This window comes from Ciona robusta, chromosome 4 (assembly GCF_009617815.1).
Source record: "Ciona robusta chromosome 4, ASM961781v2".
Taxonomy (NCBI): Eukaryota; Metazoa; Chordata; class Ascidiacea; order Phlebobranchia; family Cionidae; genus Ciona; species Ciona robusta.
Window position 1 is genome coordinate 3992364 of NC_143238.1, and position 12418 is coordinate 4004781.

Consider the following 12418-nt stretch of genomic DNA (forward strand, 5'->3'; position numbering starts at 1 on the left):
AATACAAAAAACAATCAACAATTAATCGCTCACAAAATTTCATGTATATATATTTCTGGTAAAACGTAAGTGTGCACAAGGTGTATGAAAAAGGCCTTTAGTGTTATAACAACTGTCTTTTTTTCTTTATTGGTACGATAAATAGGGGTGATTTATCTAATATCTATTTATTTATAGGTATTGGGTATACCTTCATTAAATCAAAATTTATAATATGCAGAAATGTTATGTCTTTTGTTTAATTAAAATTTACAGATCAAAAGTTGAAATACCACTTTTGTTTAAAACTTAACATACTTTTGAAACTTATACTTATTATGCTTCAATGGATACAGTAGAAGATGGAACAAATACATCCCTGGAGTCCGAACAGTGTGTTAAATGGTTTCCATCATTTGAACTGGCTGAACAAGAATTATATAGACATGAAGTTGATACAATGTGTTCCTTTACTGTATTTACAAAAATGAAGAATGATCCAGGTAAAAGTCATTCAAATGGCAAACTGATCAAATACAGAGAATGTTGGCGCAATTAAATAATGGAAGTTTGTTTTTGTGTTTATAGATCCATTTAAACTTTAACTCATACTAATTTTTATTTTTTGAAAAAAAGTTGGATTTTTAATGAAGTACTACTTATTTTAGCGTTTAATATTTGTTGTTTCAGATAAGCTGCGCATACAGTGGGACAAAGATAATATACCATTCTTTGCAATGCGATTTATCAAGTACCAATGCACACATGGCAAAGGCTACAAAGGAAAACAGGTTTGACTATTTTTTTTATCAACCATGTCCTGTTTGTCCTCTTGTTACTTTTGCTTTTTATACATATCACAGACATAGGCATTATAACAAACATTGAGTATTCTTATAAAAAGTTTGGTGGCAAGATAATAGTTTCGTTTTACGTTTTAAAATATTATGATATCATTTTTGATATAAGCAAATTTTAGCTAATAGAATTTAAATTAAAATATTTCTACAAAACATACAATGTTATTTAATTTCAAACAAAGTAAGCAATAATAAACAACTGTCCCGCGCCGTGGTAAGTGGCGCGCCTGCCTGTAAGGCAGAGGTATTGGGTTCAAGGCTCGACACTGCTATCACTGTTGGCGTATGTGTCCTTGGGCAAGACACTTAACGGCAATTGCTCCAAACCCAGTGGTCACTAATGGGTTGTCTAAATTATCAGCCATACATAAAAAAAAATAAAAAAATAAAATTTAAAAAAATAATCACCCACAAAGGGTCATTGATACATTCATTATTTATTCTGTAAGAGCTTAAAAACAGGTTAGATGTTTGCTTTTACTTGTGAATGATTTGTTTTAGGAAAAAAACTGCTCTTGTTTTATAAAAACTTAGTGTGGCCAAACTGGTGCCAGCACCCTAGGACCTAGGTTATGACTCCCATGATCCCAGCCAACTTCAAAAAATAGAAGAACAAAAACTAGTATAGTTTACTGTTTTTAAAAATATGTTTAAAAAACAATGAAAAAACTGATTACCAATGTTACATAAAAAATGTAACAAGCCCTGATTGTCTTTAGGTTGTATTATAAATGTTTAGGATCTATTCTATGTGGTAGAATTCCTGGGGTCTAGGTCCGATTTAGCTTGTTACCCCAAAACCTAGGCTGCTTATGTTTGTTGTTTATGAACTAAGTTTTAGTATTGCTACAACGTATACCTTTAATTTATAGACTCCTGTAATTAGCCTTGGGAAGAAGCATATGCGTGTTAAAAAATCAAGAAAAACAGATTGTGAAGCTTGCATTACAATACGGGAAATTATAAAATTTCCACAATTCAAGGTAAAAATACTTTTACCACACCACTTTTTTAAAAGTTATCAGTGTGGTAGTTTGTAGGTGGGCTTGAGGTGTTTGAAACATAATACTTGTGCTATAATAACTGTCGCTTCCCACCACGCTAAAATAAAGTAAAAGTTACATTCAAATTCTCAATGTAACCCTCGAACTTTTTACCAGTAAGTTAATAAAATGTCAGTCAAATAACAACAGATGTATATTTAACTTATTGCAATCAATTTTATTAAGGTTGCACCACAGCAGCAAAGGTTAAAGAAAAAAAAAACACTTATTTCTAAGTTTATAAAGAAAAATTTGGACACCAACAAAGATCTAGTTAAATGCACGCTATTTAAAATGACTTTTCCTGATGCTGGTGACCATTATGGCCATGAGATTGGAAAGGTAATTGTTTACATGTTTAAAGTCCTAGAATTTTGTTTATTATGATATTTTTGACCAAATTTATTTCAGGTTCAGTTGGGAACTGTAACAAACCTGAACCGGTTAGTTTTGAAATATCTCAAGGAAATAATCGCTAAAGGATACTCATCAGTGCCTGAGCTTAAGCAGCTTGTTGACAAGTATGTTGTTGAAGAACTCTTCAAAGATAGAACTCCACCACCACCAACAAACAGAATATTTTATCCAACTGATCGTACTATTCGCAATCATTTGTACACAGCTGGTATTAAAGCAACGCCACAACCAAGGCGCAAACGAAAATCGAAACAAGCTTTGTTACCCCTCGAATCGTCTAATACAGACAATTTCGATAGACTTATTGATGCGACTGAAGCCATACAAGATAAATCAGTTCAAACTAATAGGATGCTGGAACTTATAGATACAATTAAAGAGGAAATGTACAATGTTACTTCAATAGATGCCTTGGTACAAGCAGAGGATCTTTTACAGACAGCTTTACAAGTTCTAAAAAGCAGTTGCGTTGACACAGTTGTAAGTGATGAGATGGATGCAACCAGCATACAGGGAAAGCGAAAGATGTTTCCAGTGTCAAATAGTGAAGGACCACAGTCTAAGTTTCAAAAAATATATGAGGATATTTTGGTTGGTACATCTCAGCCACAAGTTTTTACATCAGACGGTGATCAGTTGACACTACATACAGGTAAAAGAAAATCAACAATACCAAAGAAAAGGAGTTCAACCAAAATAGTGCCCTCAATAAATATGATGGGTCGTGATGAAAATCAGCCACTTCTGAAGGTTGGGCCAGATACACTCTCTTATGTACAACTTATGACTTTGGAAAAATATGTAAATGCTGTAGATAGGAATTGCCTGCGTTCATTTGACGAAACTTTTCAAGTTGGAAAGTTATGTGACAATATCATTAACAGTTATTTGTGGCAGCTTACTTCAAGATATGATTATGTCATCCATGCTGATACCAGTGTTGGATACAGAATTCAACATGGTGAAGATGTGGGGAAATTATGGGAAAACGTTAAAAAAAATGAAAAGTCTTATGCATTTATTCCATGGAAATCAAATGGCCAGTATTGGGTTATGTTAGCAATCAATATCAAGGAGCGCAAGCTGTTATACTTGGATCCAAACCAAACAGATGATATTGATAAAACACAGCACGTTTATGAGGCCAAGGAATTCATCAATCGATCATTATCAGATATTTTAGGATTTTCTTTGACATCAAGTGCCACGAACGTGCATAAGCCCAATAAAGGGGATATGTCTCCTGGTATATACGTATGCATGTACGCATACTGGCTAACAAAAGGAATGAGCTTAGTCCAACCCCACAAACCTGTATTGTTTCGGAAACATATTTTTGATACCATAGTCGGAAATTGTACATTGGGTTTTCAGAACAAAGACAATTGCAAAGTGTGTCATAAAAATATCAGGCATATAACTGGCAACAGTACATTGTGGGCAGAGTGCTCTTCTTGTCAACAGTGGTATCATGCACAATGTGTGGGAATGTCTGAAGAACAACTTATATGTGATGTTGATTTTTCTTGTCCAAGAGATTTAAATTGATTATTGACAATTGACATTATCCTAAACCATAGTTTGGTGTTCATGTGTTGAGTTAAAACATAAAATTGTAATGGTTAAATATGTTATCCTATATTCACATTAAAAAACTTTATTATTTACTGTCAGTCTAGGGGCTTAGAAATTCATAGGGTTCGAAACTCATAAAAAATGAAAGTTTTGATTTTGGTCTGAATATATTGTAATTACAATCTTTATACACGGAAAACAAGAAGTGTAGAGTAAGCAAGAGTGCTTCAAAAAATCTGACGGTGCTATAGGGGAAATATTTGTTCAAGAGAAAACTATTACAGAGTTAAAACTTAAGGATATTTGAGTTTAAACGTGTTCAGTGCGAACGTTGGGTCGAATATTGAACCAAGGAACCTTCCACAGTTGACTCCAGAACCACAAGCCAATTGCTGCAGGTCTGTTTAAGAATAAACCAGGGCTTTAATCAGAACGGTGGTTAAGAAAAAATCTACTGAAAGTTTTAGTTATCTATATAACATTAAAACATTAACTAAATTCCTTACAATCTAGGCTTAAAGTATCTTGCAGCTATTCTAAAGGCATTTGGGAACACTTAATATTTAGTGTAAAAATAGAATGGTCCATGGGACTGAGTTTATAACCAACTCTTTAAAAAATGTTATAATAAAAAACTTTAGTTTTGAGATTAAATAGTAGAACAAATTAACATTGTATTATTTACCACTGGAATTTAACAATCATTACAACACAAGTGATCTGTTTCAACAACACTTGCCTGCTTTTGATTTACCCCATATGAAACTTTGCAGCTATATCCAGTTGTTTAAAATACATATTTTTAAATGTCTGGCTTACAATTACCGCATGGGAAAAATACAAAATGCTTAAACTTACATGCAGAGTTCGCTGCATAATTAGCAGACGATGTTGGAAGTAATGAAACAGTAAAAACATCTGCTCCAAGTGTGTTCCTGACATTTCCAAGTCCAGTCAAATAGGCATCTATTATAAAAAAATTACTTGGTTGTTATTAAGTGTGGATTGTTAAATCTATCTATTTCAGAAAATTTAACACACAGTAATGTAAGTCTGCTTTCACATATTTACATAAATGATGTAATATAAATTACTTCGAATAACGGCTGAGTTGTAGCCAGTAGCAACAGTTATATCCGGTACCACTAAAATGATTGCATTTGGGACTGTTGGTCGATCTCCGTTTGCTGCAGTAAAGTGGAAAGCAGACGCACATCTTAATACAGAAATAGGTCTGGGTGTTCCACATTTATACTGTACGCCAGAAAACTGAAAAAAAAAACACTTCAGTGTAAAGATTCTATGAAAATACAGCAAACCAGAATTTAAATTAGCAGAAAATAGAAAAGATTTGTTTTAAATTAAAACTACCTTTGTAAAAACAATTATATTCTGTTTAACAATTCTTTTTTAGGATTGAAATATTTTTACTTACAACTGTTAAAAGTGATTGAGTTGAGATGAAGGTTTTCTTTGAAGATGCAGCAGCGCCGTTTGGTGAAACCGTGCACAGGCCTTCATGCATTTGAAGCGCAACTTTGGTTCCTGGATTGGTTGATGCCAAATTTAGGTAAAACCTGAAAATTAAAACTTCAAGCTGTAATTAGAACTTCAAGCCTTGAAAATTAAAACCTCAAGCCTTTGTTTATAAAAATAAAAATGGCCAATGTAAAAAATATTTAGACTTACGACAAAAGAAACTGTTGCTGTTGAAAAAAGTTTGGGAAGTTGGCGCTGGTCAAAATACCTCCAGGTCCAAATGGTCTCAATGTTGATAACTGAGACTCTTTTTGAGAACAAGAACTCGTTTCAACGTTATCATTTCCTTCCATTATAAACAACAAATCTATACCTAAAATAAAAATAATGTGTTAAGCTTAGAAAAATACATTTTTGTATGTAACAATTACTTTGTACTGCTGTGCATGTTGGAGCTTGATTTGGAATCCATGTTCCAGCATTACAAGTTATTGGGTTGGTACCAGACAAAGTGTATCCCGTGTTACATGAGTATGTAACTTGTTCTGAGTTGATGTATGGTGCAGCTGGTGGGAAACTACCATTTGGTCCAATGGCTGGAGGGTTCGGACAATCTGCAATAAAATTATTTTAAAACTTTAATATCATAAAAATCACCCTAAGTATCAAGCTGATGTCTAAAGTTTAAACACTTTATTGTGTAAAATAAGCAATGAAACAGTAAAATATCTGCTCCAAGTGTATGTGCTCCAAGTGAACAATGAAATGTAAGGTATGCTTGTTGTATTGCAAAAGTATATATACTCCTGCAACCAAAAAAAATGTTTATAAACAAAAGGGTAGATGTTTTTAATATATATTGCAAAAAGAACTTAATAAGCATGCTGTTTCTCATTGTATTGTTTGGTTCTCACCCAAGTAAGAAACACCCATGACGTTATCAGTGAAAATATAAGAGACGATAACTTCAACACGGTACCAATTTTTTGAAAAAAAAAATTAAATTGTTTACATCAATTATAAAATTTGCATTGGTTCCACTCAAATAATGATAAACCTAAATCAAAATAGATCAATTTTTAATTACTTGCAGGGGGAACAGCTGTGCATGTTGGAGCTTGATTTGGAAGCCATGTTCCAGCATTACAAATTATTGGGTTGGTACCAGACAAAGTGTATCCCGTGTTACATGAGTATGTCACTTGTTCTGAGTTGGTGTATGGTGCAGCTGGTGGGAAACTACCATTTGGTCCAATGGCTGGAGGGTTCGGACAATCTGCCACAATTTAGTTAGTAAAATACCAGTGTTACTTTAAATGTGTTTTATGTACTCGCAGCATTAATAGAAGTCATGATAGGGTTTAACAATAAAACATGCTGCAAGTTCCACTAATTTGAAATAAAACATTGTTTAATGGCTCATGTATTTACAAAACATTGCACTTACTTGCAGGAGGAACAGCTGTGCATGTTGGAGCTTGATTTGGAAGCCATGTTCCAGCATTACAAGTTATTGGGTTGGTACCAGACAAAGTGTATCCCGTGTTACATGAGTATGTCACTTGTTCTGAGTTGGTGTATGGTGCAGCTGGTGGGAAACTACCATTTGGTCCAATGGCTGGAGGGTTCGGACAATCTGCATTAAAGTTTTACCTTAGTACACTAAAATTTCTAACATACTCTTTTATCATTATAATTAGCACCCTGTTTGGGAAACTTTCATTGTTCATTAGCACATGTGTAGTACTTTTTTGTTTAATTTTTTACTTCAATAAAGAAATATAAAAGCCTCGTACTTTGAGCTGAAGAACATTCATTTGCTTGCACGCAACGATTTCCTAGGACGAAAGTACCGGGTTCGGGACAGATGCATCCCAATCTACAATAACGTGGACATTGACGTTTATAATCTTTTTCCGCACAACTTATGGTGCAACCTCTGCACCAAAATCTGTAGGCGTTGGAAGCCACCGGACAAACTGAAAAACAAGGTTAGTATTTTTAGACCAGAAACAATAGCAATGTTAACTAGTAGTGAGATTATTTATCTCTTCTGTGATGTAGATCAGTATTCCATTGTGGTATGTGTCCCATTATACCTTACTGGAATAGTAACTTACAGTGCTGTTTGTTGCCTCCTTTTTATTTACAACACATTTTAAAGATAATAATGTAATCTTAGCATGCTTGAACAATACAATCAAACAAATAAAAAACGATGATTGAGCAGAAAGATAAGGACCAAGTAATATAAACTATACTTATCAGAACACACACTTTGTAATGCGACGAAAATAATTTAAAGGCCAATACATAGCATATACAATTATTAGACTCAAAGTCTACAAGTTATTGATCAGTTAAAAAAAATGTATAGAAATGTCAGCCTAATCTATAATATAACTGTACCTGCTGTTGGAGGTGCAGGAGTGGGACATTGACTTTTCAATATACATCCGCCATTGTGCCGTGCATAACCCCTACGACAAACACAACCAGGGATACAAAAATGATTTCGTGGACAAGGATTAAAGTTTGTTGTTCTACAAGTCTCTTGGCAAGAAAATTGGGAACAATAAGAAAACTCTTGGCCAAAACCACAGCCTGTGAAAGGTAGACACATTTATACATTAATTGCTAATCCTAAAAGAATTTTGTTTAAAAACAGATTTAATTTATTGCTGTACCATATCCACACCTGATGTTGATGTACATGTTGGTGCTTCACTTGGAACCCATGATCCAGCAATACAGCTTATTGGGTTGGTACCAGACAGTGTGTAACCCGTGTTACATGTGTATGTAACTTGTTCAAAGTTGGTGTATGGTGCAGCTGGTGGGAAACTACCATTTGGTCCAATAGATGGAGGGTTCGGACAATCTAAATATTAATATAATTTTCGTTTTTGTAACTAAAGGGTTTTGCAATATTAAGATTATTGATTTATATACTCATTCCAAGAAAAACTAGTGAGTTTTTACAGCCTAAAAATTCCAAATGTAATTTCAATGAATCTATATATCCATTAAAAACAAATAGTTTATATAATTAGAATCTATAATTAAAAAATTAAATTTGTTATTTGGCCTAATTGCTACCCATGTATTCATCGTACCACACATTTCTTTTTTCAAGGTATATAATGGATCACTTAGTTCTTACTTGAAGGGACAGCTGTGCATGTTGGAGCTTGATTTGGAATCCATGTTCCAGCATTACAAGTTATTGGGTTGGTACCAGACAAAGTGTATCCCGTGTTACATGTGTATGTCACTTGTTCTAAGTTGGTGTATGGTGCAGCTGGTGGGAAACTACCATTTGGCCCAATAGATGGAGGGTTTGGACAATCTAAATATTAATATAATTTTCGTTTTTGTAACTAAAGGGTTTTGCAATACACTATTAAGGTTATTGATTTATTTACTCGTTCCAATAAAAACCATTAGGTTTTTACAGCTTAAAAATTCCAAATGTAATTTCAATGAATCTCTATATCCATTAAAAGCAAACAGTTTATACAATTAGAATCTATAATAAAAAAATAAAATTTGTTATTTGGCCTAATTAGTAATTGGCTACCCATGTATTCATCTTAACACACATTTCTTTTTTCAAGGTATATAATGGATCACTTAGTTCTTACTTGAAGGGACAGCTGTGCATGTTGGAGCTTGATTTGGAAGCCATGTTCCAGCATTACAAGTTATTGGGTTGGTACCAGACAAAGTGTATCCCGTGTTACATGAGTATGTAACTTGTTCTAAGTTGGTGTATGGTGCAGCTGGTGGGAAACTACCATTTGGTCCAATGGGTGGCGGGTTCGGACAATCTATAATGGTTTGCTAGTTATTTTTTTGATGTAGCCGATTGCTATTTATCACCTTAAGAATGTATGTAGCAAAGGTATGTTTAATGTATAGTGGAAACCTTGTTAGTAAAATTTTATATTAAAACTTGTCTTTAATAAACCAATAATTTATATAACTAATATTCAATAACAACCACAGTATATTTTATTGCTAGCAGTGCAGTAAAGCATTAGTTACACTCTATTAAGCTCTTTTAAAGCTAACATATTTAATTGCAACATCAGTTAATAAAACGATTTGTTTAAAACATTTACTTGCAGCAACTGCTGTGCATGTTGGAGCTTGATTTGGAATCCATGTTCCAGCATTACAAGTTATTGGGTTGGTACCAGACAAAGTGTATCCCGTGTTACATGAGTATGTCACTTGTTCTAAGTTGGTGTATGGTGCAGCTGGTGGGAAACTACCATTTGGTCCAATGGCTGGAGGGTTCGGACAATCTGCTGTCAGGTAACATGATAAATAACACTCGCCATCTAAAAAGAACTTGGCCCACAACATTGTAAAAACATTTGCAGTTAAAGTAACTCTTATAATGGAATGTTTTTTATTACTTGGCAAGTACTTACTTTGTGTTGTAGAACATTCACTTGCTTGGACACAACGACTTCCAAGAACAAATGTATTTTCCTGTGGACAGGTACAACCTAATCTACAAATACCTGAACATTGCGGCCTTGTGTCTTTTTCGTCACAACTTATGGTACAATCCCTGCATAACCATGCGTACTGATTTGTGGGTATGGGACATACTGCTGCAAAACGATGTTCATTTAAAACCACATTGCTGGTTTATTTTTTATCAACATTTATGTTAATTATTTTAATATTATTTTTACTGATTTATTTTTACAGTGCAGATGATAAAGATATAATTCAAATTTGATCTGAATATTCACATACGTGAGACAAAGCACTAGGAAGAAAGTTTATTTACTAAGGTTGTATACTTACAAGTTTGCGACCCTGTGCTACAACTGCGTGTACCGCGGTAATGGTAGCTTGTTGATGTCGATGTACCAGTCTCAGGATCAACACACCAACACTGGATGTATCGGAGACACTGTTCCACATGATATTTAGCCTGGTCTGGATACTGGCAGCGGGGTCGCCATCCGAATGCGCCCAATCGATACGCATACCAGCATATGCTAGAAACAGGTGTTGCTCCTGAAAAACACAAGGTTTTGCTTTAATCGCACGAGTTTCTTAGCGTTTTGTATCATATTGCTGAAATGTGTGGCTATTTTAAATATTCGAAAACATGTTTAGATTCCTCGTATGTTATCAGTGGTTTTTAGGATGGAAGATGAAAGAACATTTTTTCGTTCTATGTTTTCGACCCAATTGGTAATAAGCAAAGGGGATTCAAAGAATTGTGGAAGAGTATCCCCACGACTCCCATGAACCGTTGTTTATTGTTTAAAATATGTTTCAGAATATCTGGATGGTATGTGCTAAAGGTGTCTCATCTTGCCCCACCCTACTATATTAACATACTGCGTTTCTTATGTTTCGTAAGCCGTACCATAGAATATTTTATTGACGTCCGAAATTTGAATTAAGTACATCAAGTACCCTATATGACCTATAGACAAATTATTTGTTTCCCGGTAGTACGGACTCAAACCGAAAAACTACCAATATTTTGCCTTGGGGCGTGAATATTTGAACAGAGAATCAGGTACCAACTACGCAATATACCCCGTCATATTAGTTACGGGAATTCTGATCGTGATTATACGTCACAAATAATATCGTGTTGCGAATACGATTTTCTTAAACAAAAACATAAAAATATTTAAAGTAAATGATTTTTAAATTATACAATAACTATAATTGGAAAAAAATTACATTTGTAGTATATAAATACTACAGATGCAAAATTATCTCGTAAACATTAGCTATATAGATTCATTACTTACCAACATTTTGAGAGCTAGCCTGGTCCACGACGAACGCCACAGATAGAAAGCAAAGAAAATACAACATATTTGACATATTTATGCTGCTAAATGCTATACGTCTACGTTGTAAAGTTACTGGTAAAACTCTTTTTCATAAAGTAACTTACAAATGACGAGAATTTTTTTTCGACATTTAAGCAAATCTAAGCTAAATTTGCGTGTATAGGCCATACGTCAAGCCCAACTTGCAAACTTAAATCTAACTTGTAATTACGAGTTTTTCGACTTTATATGCGTCGAATGCTGACTCACTTAACATGTACTTGCGTCACGAAAACAGGATAGTCTGGGCGAGGCACGGTTTAGTTAAGTTCTATTGATGTACAGGACGATATCGTAAACTTACAACTACCACTGTATGACATATAGTAAAACTATCGTAACATTAATCTGTGCCGAAATTGGTGTAGAGTAAGCTATATACAAGTTATCATGCCGTATTTTCCAAGATAATTCGTCATTTTCATAATCTACATCCAAAAAAATATGATTGTCTTCATTTTTAAGAAATGTGCTTATACTTGTGACTAACGTCTTTTAAAAAAAAAAAAAAACAAACACAACAAGTGTAAGTAAACGTTAAACATTCATACAGTAGGGTGGGGGAAGATGCTGGAACACGTTTTCATTCTATTTTCTCGTTCCATTTGGTAGTAAACAAAGAACATTCAAAGAATTATAAAACCATATCCTTACGACTTTCATAAACCGTTGTTGTTTAAGACTCGTTTTTTAAGACCCGTCGTTTAAGACCCGTCGTTGTTTAAGACTCGATCAGGATATTTGAATATTATGTGCTAAAGGTGTCCCATCTTCCCCCACAGTACTATATTATGAATGTTATATTTTCCTAAATATATTGCTATACCAAAGATTTGTGGTATCAAACCACCCAAAAGATATAGAAATATCATTCGTTCTCATTTTTCTTATTTTAGTAAAAACATTTAAAACAATATTTTCCAGTTTTGTTTTAGTCGTTCTTGTTTTGTGTTCAGTATCGGTAACTTTGGATATACATCATTGTTTTTGTGCTTACTTTTTTTGTAGATGTTGTTTGTTACAGTTGTGAAATAGCACGCTTTCTTACGAATGTCTATAGTCTGTAGATTACCGTTATGAATGAGTACATTGCTGCGTGCCTCGTGTCAGGATAGTCGTCCTTCGCTTACGGAAACGTTTTGTAATATCACGTCCGGCTGTTTATTACAATTTATCAGCTTCTGCC

At 34.0% G+C, this 12418-nt stretch overlaps 2 protein-coding genes and 1 long non-coding RNA gene across 7 annotated transcripts; 2 read left to right on the forward strand and 1 right to left on the reverse strand.

The window, feature by feature from the left end:
* Nucleotides 1-226: 226 nt before the first annotated feature.
* LOC149736800 (uncharacterized) lies at nt 227-3972 on the forward strand. 2 transcript variants are annotated; one of them, XM_089877032.1, is made up of 5 exons: nt 227-482; nt 670-770; nt 1712-1822; nt 2069-2224; nt 2294-3972. In XM_089877032.1, exons 1-5 carry the CDS (start codon nt 326-328, stop codon nt 3845-3847), a joined length of 2079 nt encoding a protein of 692 aa, XP_089733158.1. In that variant the 5' UTR covers nt 227-325; the 3' UTR covers nt 3848-3972. The 2 variants fall into 2 exon arrangements, with proteins under 2 accessions (XP_089733158.1, XP_089733159.1); XM_089877033.1 differs by lacking the exon at nt 2069-2224.
* A 48-nt stretch (nt 3973-4020) lies between these two features.
* LOC149736801 (sushi, von Willebrand factor type A, EGF and pentraxin domain-containing protein 1-like) lies at nt 4021-11307 on the reverse strand. 4 transcript variants are annotated; one of them, XM_089877020.1, is made up of 17 exons: nt 11149-11307; nt 10178-10393; nt 9793-9975; nt 9478-9666; nt 8998-9183; nt 8517-8702; nt 8052-8234; nt 7763-7957; nt 7150-7332; nt 6801-6989; nt 6441-6629; nt 5785-5967; nt 5564-5726; nt 5310-5451; nt 4969-5143; nt 4733-4840; nt 4021-4274 (listed from the first exon to the last, which is right to left on the reverse strand). In XM_089877020.1, exons 1-17 carry the CDS (start codon nt 11222-11224, stop codon nt 4168-4170), a joined length of 2853 nt encoding a protein of 950 aa, XP_089733146.1. In that variant the 5' UTR covers nt 11225-11307; the 3' UTR covers nt 4021-4167. The 4 variants fall into 4 exon arrangements, with proteins under 4 accessions (XP_089733146.1, XP_089733145.1, XP_089733143.1 ...); XM_089877019.1 differs by having other exon boundaries at nt 9478-9663; nt 9793-9978; XM_089877017.1 differs by having other exon boundaries at nt 9793-9978.
* On the forward strand, nt 9527-10810 carry LOC149736802 (uncharacterized). Its single transcript, XR_016384937.1, has 3 exons — nt 9527-9673; nt 9805-9863; nt 10079-10810. It is a non-coding gene; the product is annotated as an uncharacterized LOC149736802 (long non-coding RNA).
* Nucleotides 11308-12418: the final 1111 nt, after the last annotated feature.